The following is a 21,203-nucleotide window of genomic DNA, read 5'->3' as shown; positions in this document are numbered from 1 at the left end:
TCTAGCCCAGCTGATTTGTACATGTCCACCCTAACCCCTGACCCCTTCCGACTGCAGAGCCTGCACCAGCAGAGAGCTACCGACCTACAAGGTAAAAGTTGTTGAGATGGTTGCCCAAAACACATATGGTATCCAGACCCATTAAAAAAGCACCTCTCAACCAAAACAAACTTTAGTCTGACTAAATTATACACGGGTTTTGAAGATTAAAAAAAATATATATATGTTGATTGTACCTTTTATTTTTCTAGGCAAGTTGGTTAAGAAAGGATAGCCTTTAGCCATACCCTCATCCTCCTATGTTCCTCAGATGATGTAGAGGTTAAACCAGGCCCTTTGTGTCCCCAGGCGCTCTCATTTGTTGACTTCTGTAACCGTAAAAGCCTTGGTTTCATGCATGTTAACATCTGAAGCCTCCTCCCTATGTTTGTTTTATTCACTGCTTTAGCACATTCTGCCATCCCTGATGTCCTAGCCGTGTCTGAATCCTGGTTTAGGAAGGTTACCAAAAATTCTGAGATTTCCATACCCAACTATAACATTTTCCGTCAAGATAGAACTGTCAAAGGGGGAGGAGTTGCAATCTACTGCAGAGATAGCCTGCAAAGTTCTGTCATACTTTTCCAAACAGTTGAGCTTCTAATTTTAAAAATGAATCTCCAGAAATAAGTCTCTCACTGTTGCTGCATGTTATAAACCCTCTCAGCTCCCAGGTGTGCCCTGGACACCATATGTGAACTGATTGCCCCCCCCATCTATCTTCAGAGTTCGTTCTGTTAGGTGACACCCCGGCCATCCTACAATCTAAGCTAGACGCCCTCAATCTCACACAATCATCAAGGAACCCACCAGGTACAACCCCAAATCCGTAAATATGGGCACCCTCATAGATATTATCCTGACCAACTTGCCCTCCAAATACACCTCTGCTTTTTTCAACCAGGATCTCAGCGATCACTACCTCAATACCTGCATCCGTAATGGGTCTGCGACCAAACGACCTCCACTCATCACTGTCAAACGCTCCCTAAAACACTTCTGCGAGCAGGCCTTTCTAATCGACCTGAACCGGGTATCCTGGAAGGATATTGACCTCATCCCGTCAGTTGCGAATGCCTGGTTGTTCTTACAAAGTATTTTCCTCACTATCTTAAATAAGCATGCCCCTTTCAAAAAATGTAGAACTAAGAACAGATATAGCCCTTGGTTCACTCCAGACCTGACTGCCTTCGACCAGCACAAAAACATCCTGTGGCGTACTGCATTAGCATTGAATAGCCCCCGTGATATGCAACTTTTCAGGGAAGTTAGGAACCAATACACACAATCAGTTAGGAAATCAATGGCTAGTGTTGATGATTAACTTACAGGAGAGTGAGACCAAATCATGGACGCTGGACAGAGTGGATTTCAGTTGTAACAAAAAGGCAGTTTATTGGTCAAAAGATATCTTGTCCTGCAGTTTTAACGTGCACGGACCTGATTCATATAGCTCAAAATGGAGTTAGCTGAAAAAAGGGACCTAAACAAAGGTTGTAGCAGATTATATACATACAATAATGTAGGTGGAGTCTTGTCGTGGTGGTCTTCTGACTGGTCCCGAAGGGTTGGAGGCGGACCTGCTCTAGCCAGAGCAGGAGCCCCATTGGTGCACAGCAGAGTCTTCTGCTCTGGGCACCCGACCAGTAGACGGGGGATGAAGTGTGTGTGTTCGTGCGATGGAATGTCTGTGTGTGTCCTGGGGTCGTGAGATAAGAGAACTGAGAGGGGCAGTTTATGGTTGGGTATCCTGTTTGGGCAGGGATACGTGCAATGACTTGAGTCAAGCGGATAAGTTTGGTGCTGTATAATATATGAGCTATGTGTATGAATATATGTATATATGACAAATCCCCCTCTTCACATCTTTTAAGACGTGAAAACTATATAGAACCGAGAAGGAGATAACGAAAACAAAAAAAAACCTCTATTATGCAGCGAAACAATAAAACAAGGACCAGAAAAGGCAACACTAGTGCTACACATGGAATGGGCAAGAGGAGAAGTCAGGAGGAAGGGGTTCCTCAAAAGGTGCAAACACTGCCTCAGGGTCATCAACCCCCAAAAGCGGGTACATATGGGCCTGGTCTGTAGTCATTGGGGTAATGGCAGTGGTCACTCTAGTGGCGCAAGGAATACAGCAACAACCGCACAGGGTTAGGATAGCCACAAAAACAGCTACGGACACTAGGACAGAGGAGATCAGGGTCTTATATTTACCGAAAGCATCCATCCAGGAATCCCACATAGAGGTGTCAACCCCGGAGTGGTATTTAATTTTACCATTAAGTGTTCGAAGTCCCTAGGGCAATGGTTAGACTACCATCCATGGCTGTGTTATTGGGAATAAAAGTACAACATTGCTCACCGAACATAGCACAAACCCCACCACGTTCAGCCAATAACATGTCAACAGCAATTCGATTTTGAAACGCCATCAAAGATGTTGCTGCCAGTTGACCATGTACTGCTTCGAATCCTTGCTGAGCCCAATTGCCTAGTTTTTGGACATTGAAATGAATGTAGTTAATACGAGCTACATTTTTGTTAACTGTGCACCACCAGCAAAATGATGATTCAAAACCTGCAGCCACTTGGTCCACTAGTTTATACTCATCTGGTACCCCTCTGGGAACCCCAATGGCATCAATATAAGTGGGATCCCCTGTTATCGGTCCCACTGTTCGCTTGGGCCTGAACAACAGCCTGTCAGGACCTGGAGAGTTAATACGAGAAAGCAGGTCCTGGACGCCTATTGGGTAAACAGAGATTGGCAGCAAAAGGTTAACAAGCGTACAAACTCCAGTGGTGTCCCGGGGAAGTTTGTCAAACAGCCCAGTCCCCCCACACCACCACCATACATCAGCTCTGGACACCGGTTGAAAATAACTTGTAATAACATGAGTGTGAGTGCACCAACTGGCAGGGAGTTGTCCCAAAGACCGTCCTACACCTGTCATGTTGATGCATGTGAAATTAGCCTTAGCCACCTTAGAGGAAAATGTGGGTTTCTTAGCAATATCGGAGACTACTGGATAAACCGTGTCCCATTGTGAGCAATTGGCGGGTGGGTTGTCTTTATTCATGAGGGGCAGTAGGCAGTCATCAGTCAGTACTGCCGGCACTATGCGAAGCAGAGGCCTGGCTCCCATGCAAGGTTGTGTTGGCTGCTTGTTCAGCCAATAAGAGCCAATTATTGGAAAACCCAGAAATTCCAGTGGTAGTGTGTATTGTGTCATCAGGGGAGGTGGGAGTGGAAATCATAGTTACAGGACCCCAGACTCCTGTCCCCTGAGCTACAGAGACAGTCTTGCTTATGTCATCTCCTACAGTAATCGCTGTGGCCTGACCCTTTTCCACAGAGCAGATTTGTACTTGCCAAAATACCTTTATCTCAGTAGAGCCTACATATGGAGCGACCCAAAAATCCTGACAGCCCTTACTGGGTTGGGCCCGGATAATTAATTGGAGACCGGTACTGGTCCTGGTCAGACACAATCTGCTCCTCCATTCAAGAACTGTCTGACCAGAGGAATAGCTTGACCAGTCATAACCAGTCTCAGCCACCAGATTTTGCCAGGTCCAGTCGTCATAGGTTTTCCCTTTTGTCATGTACCAGTCATACCTGGTGTATGAAAGAGCCGTCAGTCCCTTCCTAATCCTCTCGTCTCCCCATGTCCCCCAAGGTAGTGCAATGGTGGTGGTTGCATTTGTGGGTATACATAAGGTGGTGCTTCTAACCTTGTCTGGTGTGCATGGTGGGTCTGTAGGTGTAGTGCTACGTTTGGTGCGTGTGAGATTGAAGGGAGTGGTGCTAGAAATGTTATCAGGGATAGGGGTTGGGGTGAGAGGGGTTGATGCTTTAGTATGTGTTTGTTGTTCTATTAACCATGTGAGAGTGCCTAGGGTTACTCCAAATATCAGTAGGAATATCACAAACAGTGGTTCAGATATTCCTAGCCTTGCCCAGGGAGAGAGAAATATCCCTTTAACTGGGCGAGGTTCCTTTATCAGGGTTAGAGGGGTTTGATGCCCCATCACCTGAGTCAGGAATTTCTTCATTTGGAATCAAATTTAGGCTGTTCAAATCAGCTCTGACTTCAGTCAGTGTTCTGGAAGGAGTTGGGGCTGGGGTGCAATGTGTAAGGTGGTGCCAAGGTGCGCCTGATTTACCTTTGACCTGGACTGAGTGTGAAGTAACCTCCTTCACTTCGTACGATCCAGTCCACCTGGGTTCCAGCCACTTTCTCTTGTGGACTTTAACCCTCACCCAGTCACCAACCTTTACCTTCAGTGTTGGCCTGTCCCCCGGCAGCTCCCCCTCCTGGACCTTGTGAACCTGGGTAGAGAGTGCTGCAGAGAGAACCGTCAGTTTTTTCACATAATCAGACATTACAATTTGTTGTACATCAAGAGCGGGCATATGACCTCCCTCCCTTGATGGACCAGGCATGACTCTTCCAGTCATTATCTCATGAGGAGAGAGATGGGTGCCTGCTCCTGGTGAGGCTCTCATGGCCATCAAAGCCAGGGGCAGGGCTTCAACCCATGTCAACTTCGAACCTGCACATACTTTAGCTATCTTAGCTTTCAAAAGTTTGGTTTGCCGTTCCACCAGACCTTGAGATTGGGGCCTGTACACAGATCCAAATCTGTGGGTTATGCCAAATCTTTCTTCCACCTGTCTTAGGTGTTTGTTACTGAAATGTGAGCCACTGTCAATATACCTGGGTATTAGTTTGGTTTGTAGCCACTTAATGAACCTAGCACCCTCTTTTGCTGTTGGTATTGCCTCAACCCATTTGGAGAACCTATCTACCATGACTAAAAGATAGCGTTCTATGCTACTGTCCTGAAAATATGCATTAGGTATGTTTGATATGGTTTCTTTGAGTTGTGGCTGCCACAAATGTTGTATTCGTCAGAAAATAAGTCAGTCATTACTTTAATTTGAGGGTGTCACCAGATGTGCGAGACCTTTTGAAGGGTCTTTAGTTCCACCAGTCCTTTGTTCTTTGTTCTTTGTTCTGCTTCCTTTCTGCTTCCTCCCCCTCTTGTTTCTGGAAAAGGACGGATGAGGTGAATTAGTCTTTTACAGAAACATCCAACCGCAGAGAGATCTGTTGTCAGTTGTGCAAAACCTGTTGATGATCCGGGTGCGAGGAGGTTCATTGGTATGGGGTAAAAATGTTTTTTTTTTTTTTTTCAGTAAGTTGGCTCCCTTCTCCTGCAGCGGGTGGTGGGCATCGTCATGGCCAGGGCATAACGTTCCCTGCCATATCTTGGAACTGAGGTTGATTGTAGTCTTGCTGTTGCTGCTGCATGTAAGTAGGTCCGGGGTGGTTGTATGCAGGTGCTGGCTGCTGCAGGTGACTGGGTCCTGGTTGATGATGTTGCAGAGGTAGGTGTCCCCCGGCTCCACTACCACGTCCCCTACCTCTCCCTAGGCGTTGCTGAGTGGAGAGTGGCTGTTGACAATTCCGTGAATAATGGCCAGGAGTTCCACAGTTGTAGCACACCCCTCTGTGTAGACCGGTGTAGGTGCCCCGTTGTTGCCAATATGGCTGCTGTTGTGGCGGGCCATACTGCTGTGGGGGAGGGTATTGGGGTGGTGGGGCCCCCATAGGAGCAGTGAGTGGGATTGCCTGCTGTTAGATCATCTGAGAGACAGTCTGGGCCACTATTTGAGAGATGTCTGTTTTATGTTCAGGATCCTGGGTTTCTTCTGCCATCATCTGTTTCTTTGGGTTTTCACCTTTCTGTGCCTCCTTCAATTGGAGCTTCAGGAGTTGTATCTGGAGGGACTGGACTTGGTTCTCGGATCCCCCCTTATCCTTATTGTATTGAGCCACGTGATGGTGTACATGTGTGTTGAATTGAGTCAGTGGGAGTGAGATCAACCCTACCGTTCCTCTCAGTTTCGTTTTCACATCTCCAGGACACCCGTTCACCACCATTTCCTTCCACATGCTGAGTGTGGTGTCTGTGTGATCGTATGGTTCTTCGTGGACCGATCTCCATGTGGTCTTAGCTCTGTCCAGGTATGCTGCAGGTTGCTCACCCGGGTTTATTGTAAAGGAGGATAAGGTGGCATGGTTTCTTTCTGTAGGGTACGCTCTCCGTAGAACTTCCCATAATCTAGTACGGAAGTTGTCTATGGGCAGTGTTAGGGCCCGCCATTCAACGCCAGCTGCTGTCATGAGGGCCTCTATGGTTCCGTGATCAGTGGCTCTTGCTAGTAGTGCTTTCATGTCTCCTAAGCAGAGTTGCAGGCCTGATGTAAGAGTCTGCAGTTGGAGTAGCCACACTGAAGCTCCCCCATGTAAGCTAGGCATCTGTTCCATCAAGGTTGTTAAATCAGTCATTTTCCAGGGCTGGTACTCCAAAGTGTGTGCATCACCTGGTGTCGTTCGCAGGGGGTACTGTCCTGCCATCTCCTGCTCTCGCTCTCTTACATCAGCGATTCTGGAGGACCGACGGAGTGTTTCGAACCCCATTGATTCGGTGACTTCGGTTACTGTTCCTCTCATTATGCCTTCCACACGGTAGGCTCCCTCTCTGTTGTTATCTTGGTTAGCTATAAGCTCCCTGAGTTCCTTAGCTCGAGCTATTGATGATTGCAGTAGCTCCTGCATCCTAGTCACGTTTGGACCTCCCATTGGAGCTGGGGTGAGCACCATGTCAATTTCTTCTTCGTTTTCGATATCCATGCTCTGATGACAGTCCTCCCTATCCGTCTGATAGAAGTGGTTTGAATCTAATCCTGTGAGTAGGTGTCCTCTAGTTTCAGGGGTGAGAGAGTTCACAGAGGAGCATTGCGGTCTCCGTTCCTGGGTGTGGCCTCCTGCGCCTGGAGTCCCGGTTTCGAGCTGTTCACATACAATATGGCCACCCGTTATCCCCAGTGTCATTTCCCCTTTTAGCTCCCCTTGTTGTACTCTCAGAACTGGAGCCTGTATTTTGGGAGGTGCCCTGGGCAGGAATTTGTTGTCCCTTTGAGTATGGCGGGGGCTGAACTGCCTCCATTGACAATTTTGGATATAGTGAGGGAAAAGCGGCCTCAGGGGGAGCCGTGGGCAAGTTCTCAGGCGGGGCTTTAACATCCCCCGTTGACGCACAAGCCACGCACATCATGTCTGGTTTGTCTTTTGGTAGCACCCTCCTACTCTCCTGTATGGCCCATGTCCCTATCTTGAGCTCCACCTCCGCTCTCTCTCTCTCTCTCTCTCTCTGCCTACTTTTTTGAATCTTGTTTCTCTCCGTCTCACTCGCTTTTGCATGCTCTACTGCGTCCTCTAGTTCTGTCTGCATATCTTGGAGTTTTCCCCCTGTAGGGGGTCCTCCGCTAAAGTAACCTGCTTGTGTCCATTTTATCCGTAATCCTTTCCACACTTTCTCCACTTTCCCATGCTGTTCTTTACCTCCCGCTCTATCAATCATACTCTGATCTAAATATTCATCGAATTTGAGTTTGGGTGTGGTGGCTGCAGACATTTTATCTAATTCGTCTGATAATGTGTATAATGCGTTATCTAGGTTTTAGTCAGTCCTTTGTGTGGTGTTTATTTCTATCGTTGTATGCTTAGCCCGTCCCTGGTCGAAACCAGGGACGTATTCGCGGTGTCGGCACAAACTTATCTCTTCCACCCCCACCCTCGCATACAAAGGGGGTTATCAGTATGTGACGCCCAACCACGTGTGTGTTTCTCCGGTATTTTATTTGAATTTGTTCAACGATTTATTTAGGTATTTTCTAGAAATGATTCGGTGATTTCCTTTTGGAACAATATATTAGTGAAATCAAGCAATCCTATAACAATTGTCAGAATAATTTTATCACTTTGGGAACCGGTATTTTTTATTCGGATTTGTTCAGTGAATTATTTAAATACTTTCCAAAAATAATTCAGCAATCACCTTTTGGAACAATATATTAGTTAATTCAAGCGGTTCTATAACAATTGTCAGAATAATTCTATCTCTTGGGGAATAACGACAGCAGAAAGAGGGAAAAATAGCAACCAGTCAGCATTCAGCACGGCGGCTGGGTTAACTCACAGCTCGGCGACTGGTAAGAACAGTATTCAGCTCAGTGTCCGTCAATATTACACCGTTTATCTATTCACAGTATGGCAATCATTCCCCAACAAATGTTTTCTCTGAATTTGGCACAACAAAATTGCGGAACGTCAAAACTGGTTATATTATGTTACAGTTTGATGTGCAATGGTCACATCATTCCCGATCTCTGTCTTGTGGAACGCCAAATTTACATGTACTATATCTATTCGACTACACCTCTAACATAACCAATTAAACAGTCTACAATTTATTAACTTATTTAATAGGATCTTTTACATGCAGATTCAGTTGATCTAACCACACCTCCACAAGACCTATTCGATAATATACAACGTATCAATAGGACATTTTACATGCAGATTCGGTTCATCTAACAATTAACTATAACCACACCTCCACAAGACCTATTCGATAATACACAACATATCAATAGGACATTTTACATGCAGATTCGGTTCATCTATTAATTAACTACACCTCTTACAAGACCTATTCGATAATACAGAAGATATCAATAGGACATTTTACATGCAGATTCAGTTAACCAGTCTCTATTTATGCAAGATATCTTTTAACCATGCCTTAATTTAGTAATTTAACAGCAATTCATACTCACGCTCAGTACTACTGATCAAAATTTGGCAATTGACTAAAATATAATATGCAGATTTTTGATTTAACAGGCTCTGCTTACCTTTTATGTCGAGCGCTCTGATCAGTTTCCTGAGGCAAGTTGAATGGCTGATGTCTACTAGCGACAGGTCACTCTCCCGTTTGGTTTGCACCCAGTGATTTGTCTCCTCTCACATCAACTTGTCCTAGATCGAATTCGGATGTTGGAAACCATCTCTCTGCTACCAAGTTTTGTTGATGATCAACTTACAGGAGAGTTAGACCAAAGTATGGACGCAGGACAGAGTGGATTTCAGTTGTAACAAAAAGGCAGTTTATTGGTCAAAAGATATCTTGTCCTGCAGTTTTAACGTGCACGGACCTGATTCATATAGCTCAAAATGGAGTTAGCTGAAAAAAGGGACCTAAACAAAGGTTGTAGCAGATTATATACATAGAATAATGTAGGTGGAGTCTTGTCGTGGTGGTCTTCTGACTGGTCCCGAAGGGTTGGAGGCGGACCTGCTCTAGCCAGAGCAGGAGCCCCATTGGTGCACAGCAGAGTCTTCTGCTCTGGGCACCCGACCAGTAGACGGGGGATGAAGTGTGTGTGTTCGTGCGATGGAATGTCTGTGTGTGTCCTGGGGTCGTGAGATAAGAGAACTGAGAGGGGCAGTTTATGGTTGGGTATCCTGTTTGGGCAGGGATACGTGCAATGACTTGAGTCAAGCGGATAAGTTTGGCGCTGTATAATATATGAGCTATGTGTATATATATATATATATATAATATATATAATATATATGACACTAGCTTTTCCAAACCTCAGATTTTCCACTTCCGGGTTGGATTTTTCTCAGATTTTTGCCTGCCATATGAGTTCTATAATACTCACAGACATCATTCAAACAGTTTTAGAAACTTCAGAGTGTTTTCTATCCAATACTAATAATAATATGATTATATTAGCATCTGGAACAGAGTAGGAGGCAGTTCACTCTGGGCACGCTATTAATCCAAAAGTGAAAATGCTTCCCCCTATCCCAAAAAGGTTAACAAACCTCCAGACGAGCTTCAATGCCACACAACTCTCCTTCTGTGGCCTTCAACTGCTCTTAAACGCTAGCAAAACTAAATGCATGCTTTTTAACCGATAGCTACCCGCATCCGCCCGCCCGCCCGACTAGCATCACTACTCTAGACGGTTCTGACTTAGAATATGTGGACAACTACAAATACCTAGGTGTCTGGCTAGACTGTAAACTCTCCTTCCAGAGTAATATTAAGCATCCTCAATCCAATATTAAATCTAGAATTGGCTTCCTATGTCACCACAAAGCCTCCTTCACTCACGCTGTCAAACATACCCTCGTAAAACTGACTATCCTACCGATCCTCGACTTCGGCGATGTCCTTTACAAAATGGCCTCCAACACTCTGCTCAACAAATTGGATGCAGTCTATCACAGTGCCATCTGTTTTGTCACCTAAGCCCCTTATACTTCCCACCACTGCGACCTGTATGCTCTTGTTGGCTGGCCCTCGCTTCATACTCGTCGCCAAACTCACTGGCTCCAGGTCATCTACAAGTCTTTTCTAGGTAAAGCTCCGCTTTGTCTCAGCTCACTGGTCACTATAGCAACACCCATCCGTAGCACGCGCTCCAGCAGGTATATTTCACTGGTCAGCCCCAAAGCCAATTCCTCCTTTGCCCACCTTTCCTTCCAGTTCTCTGTTGCCAATGACTGGAACGAATTGCAAAAATCATATCTCCCTCACTAACTTTAAGCATCAGCTATCTGAGCAGCTCACAGATCGCTGCAGCTGTACACAGCTGTAAAAAGCCTTCCTTCGATACTACGGCTTATTTATTGCCGTACCTCCTTACTCCAGTTGCACACACTGCAAATTGATTTTTTTCTATTGTTATTGACTGTACGTTTGTTTATCCCATGTGTAACTGTGTTGTTTTTGTTGCACTGCTTTGCTTTATCTTGGCCAAGTTGTAGTTGTAAATGAGAACTTGTTCTCAACTGGCCTACCTGGTTAAATAAAGGCTTAGGGTTATATAGATAAACACATGACAATACAGCATGGTAGCAGCACAATATGGTAGCAGCACAACATAATACAAACACCTACTACCATTTTGCCTTCATCCTGTCTGTTACATGTGAACTAATGGCTCAAGAAGAATTTATGAATGTTTAAGGCTCAGCACAATGACTGTTCAGTGAGAATCAGCTGTTGTAACCTGTTCACATCTCTCTGTAGGGGAGTTTGAGCGTCTTCAGAAGGACTGTCCCAGTCTGCAGCAGGAATGTGAGTGTCTCCGTTCTGAGAAGACGACCCTGATGAACAGACTACACGGACTGGAGACGGACCTGGACAGGTGGGTCTACACACTGTGGATGGGGGGGTACACCATAGCCGTCACACTAGACATGTTAGGTGGTGGGTTGAGGTCACTCCCACCCCTGCCTGTACAATGACATCCAACTAAAGGAAGTGGTCAGTTCTGCAAGTGTTGCTTTTTCAGTGTTTAATAGTCACATGTACAGGGTTACAAGTGTTATTACAGTGTTTAATAGGCACATGTACAGGGTTACAGGTGTTATTACAGGGTACAGTGTTTAATACTCACATGTACAGGGTTGCAGGTGTTATTACAGTGTTTAATAGTCACATGTACAGGGTTACAGGTGTTATTACAGGGTACAGTGTTTAATAGTCACATGTACAGGGTTACAGGTGTTATTACAGTGTTTAATAGTCACATGTACAGGGTTGTAGGTGTTATTACAGTGTTTAATAGTCACATGTACAGGGTTACAGGTGTTATTACAGTGTTTAATAGTCACATGTACAGGGTTGCAGGTGTTATTACAGTGTTTAATAGTCACATGTACAGGGTTACAGGTGTTATTACAGGGTACAGTGTTTAATAGTCACATGTACAGGGTTACAGGTGTTATTACAGTGTTTAATAGTCACATGTACAGGGTTACAGGTGTTATTACAGTGTTTAATAGTCACATGTACAGGGTTGCAGGTGTTATTACAGTGTTTAATAGTCACATGTACAGGGTTACAGGTGTTATTACAGTGTTTAATAGTCACATGTACAGGGTTACAGGTGTTATTACAGTGTTTAATAGTCACATGTACAGGGTTACAGGTGTTATTACAGTGTTTAATAGTCACATGTACAGGTTTACAGGTGTTATTACAGGGTACAGTGTTTAATAGTCACATGTACAGGGTTACAGGTGTTATTACTGTGTTTAATAGTCACATGTACAGGGTTACAGGTGTTATTACAGGGTACAGTGTTTAATAGTCACATGTACAGGGTTACAGGTGTTATTACAGGGTACAGTGTTTAATAGTCACATGTACATGGTTACAGGTGTTATTACAGTGTTATATAGTCACATGTACAGGGTTGCAGGTGTAATTACAGTGTTTAATAGTCACATGTACAGGGTTACAGGTGTTATTGCAGTGTTTAATAGTCACATGTACAGGGTTACAGGTGTTAATACAGTGTTTAATAGTCACATGTACAGGGTTACAGGTGTTATTACAGTGTTTAATAGTCACATGTACAGGGTTACAGGTGTTATTACAGTGTTTAATAGTCACATGTACAGGGTTACAGGTGTTATTACAGGTTACAGTGTTTAATAGTCACATGTACAGGGTTACAGGTGTTATTACAGGGTACAGTGTTTAATAGTCACATGTACAGGGTTACAGGTGTTATTACAGTGTTTAATAGTCACATGTACAGGGTTACATGTGTTATTACAGTGTTTAATAGTCACATGTACAGGGTGTACAGGGTACAGTGTAGTAGTCACATGTGTAACGGATGTGAAACGGCTAGGGTGGGCGCTACAGTGTTTAGTAGTCAAAATTATACTCTTACATTGATGCTGTTGTGTAACGGATGTGAAACGGCTAGCTTAGTTAGCGTGGGCGCTAAATAGCGTTTCAATCAGTGACGCCACTTGCTCTGAGACCTTGAAGTAGTAGTTCCCCTTGCTCTGCAAGTGCCGCGGCTTTTGTGGAGCGATGGGTAACGACGCTTCGTAGGTGTCAGTTGTTGATGTGTGCAGAAGGTCCCTGGTTCGCGCCCGGGTATGGGTGAGGGGACGGTTTAAAATTATACTCTTACATTGATGCTGTTGACCCGGATTACTGGTTGCTGCGGAAAAAGGAGGAAGGTCAAAAGGGGGGTGAGTGTAACGGATGTGAAACGGCTAGCTTAGTTAGCGTGGGCGCTAAATAGCGTTTCAATCAGTGACGCCACTTGCTCTGAGACCTTGAAGTAGTAGTTCCCCTTGCTCTGCAAGGGCCGCGGCTTTTGTGGAGCGATGGGTAACGATGCTTCGTGGGTGACTGTTGTTGATGTGTGCAGAAGGTCCCTGGTTCGCGCCCGGGTATGGGCGAGGGGACGGTCTAAATTTGTACTGTTCCACATGTACAGGGTTGCAGGTGTTATTACAGTGTTTAATAGTCACATGTACAGGGTTACAGGTGTTATTACAGTGTTTTATAGTCACATGTACAGGGTTACAGGTGTTATTACAGTGTTTAATAGTCACATGTACAGGGTAGCAGGTGTTATTACAGTGTTTAATAGTCACATGTACAGGGTTACAGGTGTTATTACAGGGTACAGTGTTTAATAGTCACATGTACAGGGTTACAGGTGTTATTACAGTGTTTAATAGTCACATGTACAGGGTTACAGGTGTTATTACAGGGTACAGTGTTTAATAGTCACATGTACAGGGTTACAGGTGTAATTACAGTGTTTAATAGTCACATGTACAGGGTTGCAGGTGTTATTACAGTGTTTAATAGTCACATGTACAGGGTTACAGGTGTTATTACAGTGTTTAATAGTCACATGTACAGGGTTGCAGGTGTTATTACAGTGTTTAATAGTCACATGTACAGGGTTGCAGGTGTTATTACAGTGTTTAATAGTCACATGTACAGGGTTACAGGTGTTATTACAGTGTTTAATAGTCACATGTACAGGGTTGCAGGTGTAATTACAGTGTTTAATAGTCACATGTACAGGGTTACAGGTGTTATTACAGTGTTTAATAGTCACATGTACAGGGTTACAGGTGTTATTACAGTGTTTAATAGTCACATGTACAGGGTTGCAGGTGTAATTACAGTGTTTAATAGTCACATGTACAGGGTTACAGGTGTTATTACAGTGTTTAATAGTCACATGTACAGGGTTGCAGGTGTTATTACAGTGTTTAATAGTCACATGTACAGGGTTACAGGTGTTATTGCAGTGTTTAATAGTCACATGTACAGGGTTACAGGTGTTAATACAGTGTTTAATAGTCACATGTACAGGGTTACAGGTGTTATTACAGTGTTTAATAGTCACATGTACAGGGTTACAGGTGTTATTACTGTGTTTAATAGTCACAAGTACAGGGTTACAGGTGTTATTACAGGTTACAGTGTTTAATAGTCACATGTACAGGGTTACAGGTGTTATTACAGTGTTTAATAGTCACATGTACAGGGTTACATGTGTTATTACAGTGTTTAATAGTCACATGTACAGGGTTGTAGGTGTTATTACAGGGTACAGTGTTTAGTAGTCACATGTACAGGGTTGCAGGTGTTATTACAGTGTTTAATAGTCACATGTACAGGGTTACAGGTGTTATTACAGTGTTTAATAGTCACATGTACAGGGTTACAGGTGTTATTACAGTGTTTAATAGTCACATGTAAAGGGTTACAGGTGTTATTACAGTGTTATATAGTCACATGTACAGTGTTACAGGTGTTATTACAGTGTTTAATAGTCACATGTACAGGGTTTCAGGTGTTATTACAGTGTTTAATAGTCACATGTACAGGGTAGCAGGTGTTATTACAGTGTTTAATAGTCACATGTACAGGGTTACAGGTGTTATTACAGTGTTTAATAGTCACATGTTCAGGGTTACAGGTGTTATTACAGTGTTTAATAGTCACATGTACAGAGTTACAGGTGTTATTACAGTGTTTAATAGTCACATGTACAGGGTTACAGGTGTTATTACAGTGTTTAATAGTCACATGTACAGGGTTGCAGGTGTTATTACAGTGTTTAATAGTCCCATGTACAGGGTAGCAGGTGTTATTACAGGGTGCAGTGTTTAATAGTCACATGTACCGGGTTGCAGGTGTTATTACAGGGTACAGTGTTTAATAGTCACATGTACAGGGTTACAGGTGTTATTACAGTGTTTAATAGTCACATGTACAGGGTTACAGGTGTTATTAGTGTTTAATAGTCACATGTACAGGGTAGCAGGTGTTATTACAGGGTACAGTGTTTAATAGTCACATGTACAGGGTTACAGGTGTTATTACAGTGTTTAATAGTCACATGTACAGGGTTACAGGTGTTATTAGTGTTTAATAGTCACATGTACAGGGTTACAGGTGTTTTTACAGTGTTTAATAGTCACATGTACAGGGTTACAGGTGTTATTACAGTGTTTAATAGTCACATGTACAGGGTTGCAGGTGTTATTACAGTGTTTAATAGTCACATGTACAGGGTTACAGGTGTTATTACAGTGTTTAATAGTCACATGTACAGGGTTACAGGTGTTATTACAGGGTACAGTGTGTAATAGTCACATGTACAGGGTTACAGGCGATATTACAGTGTACAGTGTTTAATAGTTACATGTACAGGGTTACAGGTGTTATTACAGGGTACAGTGTTTAATAGTCACATGTACAGGGTTGCAGGTGTTATTACAGTGTTTTATAGTCACATGTACAGGGTTACAGGTGTTATTACAGTGTGTAATAGTCACATGTACAGGGTTACAGGTGTTATTACAGGGTACAGTGTTTAATAGTTACATGTACAGGGTTACAGGTGTTATTACAGGGTACAGTGTTTAATAGTCACATGTACAGGGTTGCAGGTGTTATTACAGTGTTTAATAGTCACATGTACAGGGTTACAGGTGTAATTGCAGTGTTTAATAGTCACATGTACAGGGTTACAGGTGTTATTACAGTGTTTAATAGTCACATGTTCAGGGTTACAGGTGTTATTACAGTGTTTAATAGTCACATGTACAGAGTTTCAGGTGTTATTACAGTGTTTAATAGTCACATGTACAGGGTTACAGGTGTTATTACAGTGTTTAATAGTCACATGTACAGGGTTGCAGGTGTTATTACAGTGTTTAATAGTCCCATGTACAGGGTAGCAGGTGTTATTACAGGGTGCAGTGTTTAATAGTCACATGTACCGGGTTGCAGGTGTTATTACAGGGTACAGTGTTTAATAGTCACATGTACAGGGTTACAGGTGTTATTACAGTGTTTAATAGTCACATGTACATGGTTACAGGTGTTATTAGTGTTTAATAGTCACATGTACAGGGTAGCAGGTGTTATTACAGGGTACAGTGTTTAATAGTCACATGTACAGGGTTACAGGTGTTATTACAGTGTTTAATAGTCACATGTACAGGGTTACAGGTGTTATTAGTGTTTAATAGTCACATGTACAGGGTTACAGGTGTTTTTACAGTGTTTAATAGTCACATGTACAGGGTTACAGGTGTTATTACAGTGTTTAATAGTCACATGTACAGGGTTGCAGGTGTTATTACAGTGTTTAATAGTCACATGTACAGGGTTACAGGTGTTATTACAGGGTACAGTGTTTAATAGTCACATGTACAGGGTTACAGGTGTTATTACAGGGTGCAGTGTTTAATAGTCACATGTACAGGGTTACAGGTGTTATTACAGTGTTTAATAGTCACATGTACAGGGTTACAGGTGTTATTACAGTGTTTAATAGTCACATGTACCGGGTTACAGGTGTTATTACAGTGTTTAATAGTCACATGTACAGGGTTGCAGGTGTTATTACAGGGTACAGTGTTTAATAGTCACATGTACAGGGTTGCAGGTGTTATTACAGGGTACAGTGTTTAATAGTCACATGTACAGGGTTACAGGTGTTATTACAGTGTTTAATAGTCACATGTACAGGGTTACAGGTGTTATTACAGTGTTTAATAGTCACATGTACAGGGTTACAGATGTTATTACAGTGTTTAATAGTCACATGTACAGGGTTACAGGTGTTATTACAGTGTTTAATAGTCACATGTACAGGGTTACAGGTGTTATTATAGGGTGCAGTGTTTAATAGTCACATGTACAGGGTTACAGGTATTATTACAGTGTTTAATAGTCACATGTACAGGGTTGCAGGTGTTATTACAGTGTTTAATAGTCACATGTTCAGGGTTGTAGGTGTTATTACAGTGTTTAATAGTCACATGTACAGGGTTACAGGTGTTATTACAGTGTTTAATAGTCACATGTTCAGGGTTACAGGTGTTATTACAGTGTTTAATAGTCACATGTACAGGGTTACAGTTGTTATTACAGGGTACAGTGTTTAATAGTCACATGTACAGGGTTACAGGTGTTATTACAGGGTACAGTGTTTAATAGTCACATGTACAGGGTTACAGGTGTTATTACAGTGTTTAATAGTCACATGTACAGGGTTGTAGGTGTTATTACAGTGTTTAATAGTCACATGTACAGGGTTACAGGTGTTATTACAGTGTTTAATAGTCACATGTTCAGGGTTACAGGTGTTATTACAGTGTTTAATAGTCACATGTACAGGGTTACAGGTGTTATTACAGTGTTTAATAGTCACATGTACAGGGTTGCAGGTGTTATTACAGTGTTTAATAGTCCCATGTACAGGGTAGCAGGTGTTATTACAGGGTGCAGTGTTTAATAGTCACATGTACAGGGTTACAGGTGTTATTACAGGGTACAGTGTTTAATAGTCCCATGTACAGGGTAGCAGGTGTTATTACAGGGTACAGTGTTTAATAGTCACATGTACAGGGTTACAGGTGTTATTACAGTGTTTAATAGTCACATGTTCAGGGTTACAGGTGTTATTACAGTGTTTAATAGTCACATGTACCGGGTTGCAGGTGTTATTACAGTTTACAGTGTTTAATAGTCACATGTACAGGGTTACAGGTGTTATTACAGTGTAATAGTCACATGTACAGGGTTGCAGGTGTTATTACAGGGTACAGTGTTTAATAGTCACATGTACAGGGTTGCAGGTGTTATTACAGTGTTTAATAGTCACATGTACAGGGTTACAGGTGTTATTACAGGGTAATAGTCACATGTACAGGGTTACAGGTGTTATTACAGTGTTTAATAGTCACATGTACAGGGTTACAGGTGTTATTAGTGTTTAATAGTCACATGTACAGGGTAGCAGGTGTTATTACAGGGTACAGTGTTTAATAGTCACATGTACAGGGTTACAGGTGTTATTACAGTGTTTAATAGTCACATGTACAGGGTTGCAGGTGTTATTGCAGTGTTTAATAGTCACATGTACAGGGTTACAGGTGTTATTACAGTGTTTAATAGTAACATGTACGGGGTTACAGGTGTTATTATAGGGTGCAGTGTTTTATAGTCACATGTACAGGGTTACAGGTGTTATTACAGCGTACAGTGTTTAATAGTTACATGTACAGGGTTACAGGTGTTATTACAGTGTTTAATAGTCACATGTACAGGGTTACAGGTGTTATTACAGTGTTTGTTTAATGACCATAGGGGGAAAAGCAGCATGATCATTGGGGTGCGGGGGAATGACCATAGGGGGAACAGCAGCATGATCATTGGCCTGGGGGGGGAATGCCCATAGGGGGAACAGCAGCATGATCATTGGGGTGGGGGTAATGACCATAGGGGGAACAGCAGCATGTACATTGGGGTGGGGGGGGATAACCATAGGGGGAACAGGAGCATGATCATGGAGGAGGTGGGGGGTAATGACCATAGGGGGAACAGCAGCATGATCATTGAGGAGGTGGGGGGGAATGACCATAGGGGGAACAGCAGCATGATCGTTTAGGAGGTGGGGGGGAATGACCATAGGGGGAACAGCAGCATGATCGTTGAGGAGGTGGGGGGAATCGCCATAGGGGGAACAGCAGCATGATCATTGGGGTGGGGGGGTATGACCATAGGGGGAACTGCAGCATGATCATTGGGGTGGGGTGAATGACCATATGGGGAACAGCAGCATGATCATTGGGGTGGGGGTAATGACCATAGGGGGAACAGCAGCATGATCATTTGGGGTGGGGGGGAATGACCATAGGGGGAACAGCAGCATGATCATTGAGGTGGGGGGTAATGACCATAGAGGGAACAGCAGCATGATCATTGAGGTGGTGGGGGAGTAGCGGGTAAGGTTAGTGAGAGTTGAGGGTGTGGGGGGGACTATTGTCCAGGCTTACAGTACTTGCCCTCGTCTGAGTGATTGAAGCAGAGAGGACAGGGCGTGGCTGGGGTTCTCTTCTTGACCTTCCAGCGACAACTGGTGTTGTAGGTGTCCTGGCAGGCAGGCACTGGTCACCCAGTGGTGCGATCAGCTGCACGTATCTCCCTCTGAAGGGTTCTGCTGCCCGGGGCGGTGGAGTTGCCGTATCAGAATGTGATGCAGTACGACAGTATGCTCTCTGGCGCTCCAGTAGAACACTGAGGGCCCTCTGGGATAGGCCAAATTTCTTCAGCGTCCTGAGATTGAGGAGTCGATGTTGTGTGTTCATGTGGTTAGACGTTTCAGCATCTCTGAGATGTGTACGCAGAGGAATTTTAACTTATTGACTGTGTCCACGGTGGCCCCATTGATGAGGATGGGGGGATGTGTCCAGCCTGGTTCCTCCTGAAGTCCACAATCCTCTCCTTTGTTTTGCTAACGTTGAAGGGAGAGGTTGTTTACCTGGCACCACACCGTCAGAGTGCCTACCTCCTGATGAGCACCTCCTCCATTCACAGCTGTTTCCCACATCTCCATTCAGAGCCGTGTCCCATAGCACCTCCTCCACTCAGAGCCGTGTCCCACAGCACCTCCTCCATTCAGAGCTGTTTCCCACAGCACCTCCTCCATTCAGAGCCGTTTCCCACAGCACATCTCCATTCACAACTGTTTTCACAGGTAGGACAGTTTGTCCTCTGCTCTTCATGAACCAGGTTTTAGTGCGGGCGGTTTAACTTCTAGTTTCACATCAGATGTCCACTTCCCTGTATACAGACCGACTGGGAAGACTAAAAGGGACTTTTGCTGCCTCTGCTCTCTGTCAGTCCCCAAGTCTCTGCTGACACTCAACACCGTCCTGTCAGGACTGTTTCTCCTTCAACATAGTACTATCTCAATCTGGGGGGTAGTAGTGCTAGCTTGGCACTGAGGTGGCTGGGCTAGAAGGTATTTAACTGTCTGGGTGTGAGGTAGAGGTGGCTGGGCTAGCAGGTATTTAACTGTCTCGTGTGGGGTAGAGGTGGCTGGGCTAGCAGGTAGTGACAGTCTGGGTGTGGGGAAGAGGTGGCTGGGCTAGCAGGTAGTGACAGTCTGGGTGTGGGGAAGAGGTGGCTGGGCTAGCAGGTATTTAACTGTCTCGTGTGGGGAAGAGGTGGCTGGGCTAGCAGGTATTGACAGTCTGGGTGTGGGGAAGAGGTGGCTGGGCTAGCAGGTAGTGACAGTCTGGGTGTGGGGAAGAGGTGGCTGGGCTAGCAGGTAGTGACAGTCTGGGTGTGGGGAAGAGGTGGCTGGGCTAGCAGGTATTTAACTGTCTCGTGTGGGGAGGAGGTGGCTGGGTTAGCAGGTATTTAACTGTCTCGTGTGGGGTAGAGGTGGCTGGGCTAGCAGGTATTTAACTGTCTCGTGTGGGGAGGAGGTGGCTGGGTTAGCAGGTATTTAACTGTCTCGTGTGGGGTAGAGGTGGCTGGGCTAGCAGGTATTTAACTGTCTCGTGTGGGGAAGAGGTGGCTGGGCTAGCAGGTATTTAACTGTCTCGTGTGGGGTAGAGGTGGCTGGGCTAGCAGGTAGTGACAGTCTGGGTGTGGGGAAGAGGTGGCTGGGCTAGCAGGTATTTAACTGTCTCGTGTGGGGAAGAGGTGGCTGGGCTAGCAGGTATTTAACTGTCTCGTGTGGGGTAGAGGTGGCTGGGCTAGCAGGTAGTGACAGTCTGGGTGTGGGGAAGAGGTGGCTGGGCTAGCAGGTATTTAACTGTCTCGTGTGGGGAAGAGGTGGCTGGGCTAGCAGGTATTTAACTGTCTCGTGTGGGGTAGAGGTGGCTGGGCTAGCAGGTATTTAACTGTCTCGTGTGAGGTAGAGGTGGCTGGGCTAGCAGGTATTTAACTGTCTCGTGTGGGGAAGAGGTGGCTGGGCTAGCAGGTATTTAACTGTCTCGTGTGGGGAAGAGGTGGCTGGGCTAGCAGGTATTTAACTGTCTCGTGTGGGGAAGAGGTGGCTGGGCTAGCAGGTATTTATTTGCTGTAGGTGTTTGTGAAAGAGGTGGATGGAAGGGGAGTGTGTTCACTTTGCAAAATGAGAT

General features: G+C 44.4%; 1 protein-coding gene across 4 annotated transcripts in view; it reads left to right on the top strand.

Moving 5' to 3' along the window:
* LOC139371473 (sarcolemmal membrane-associated protein-like) overlaps positions 1-21,203 on the top strand; it is a 121,057-nt gene that overhangs the window by 86,244 nt on the left and 13,610 nt on the right. For all 4 annotated transcript variants that reach the window (XM_071111914.1, XM_071111916.1, XM_071111913.1 and 1 more), the window contains one exon: positions 11,008-11,125. In XM_071111914.1, the coding sequence (XP_070968015.1) occupies positions 11,008-11,125 (118 nt within the window). The remainder of the gene's footprint in view (positions 1-11,007; positions 11,126-21,203) is intronic.

This window comes from Oncorhynchus clarkii, chromosome 17 (assembly GCF_045791955.1).
Source record: "Oncorhynchus clarkii lewisi isolate Uvic-CL-2024 chromosome 17, UVic_Ocla_1.0, whole genome shotgun sequence".
NCBI lineage: Eukaryota > Metazoa > Chordata > Actinopteri > Salmoniformes > Salmonidae > Oncorhynchus > Oncorhynchus clarkii.
This window is presented reverse-complemented; position numbering and strand designations above follow the sequence as displayed.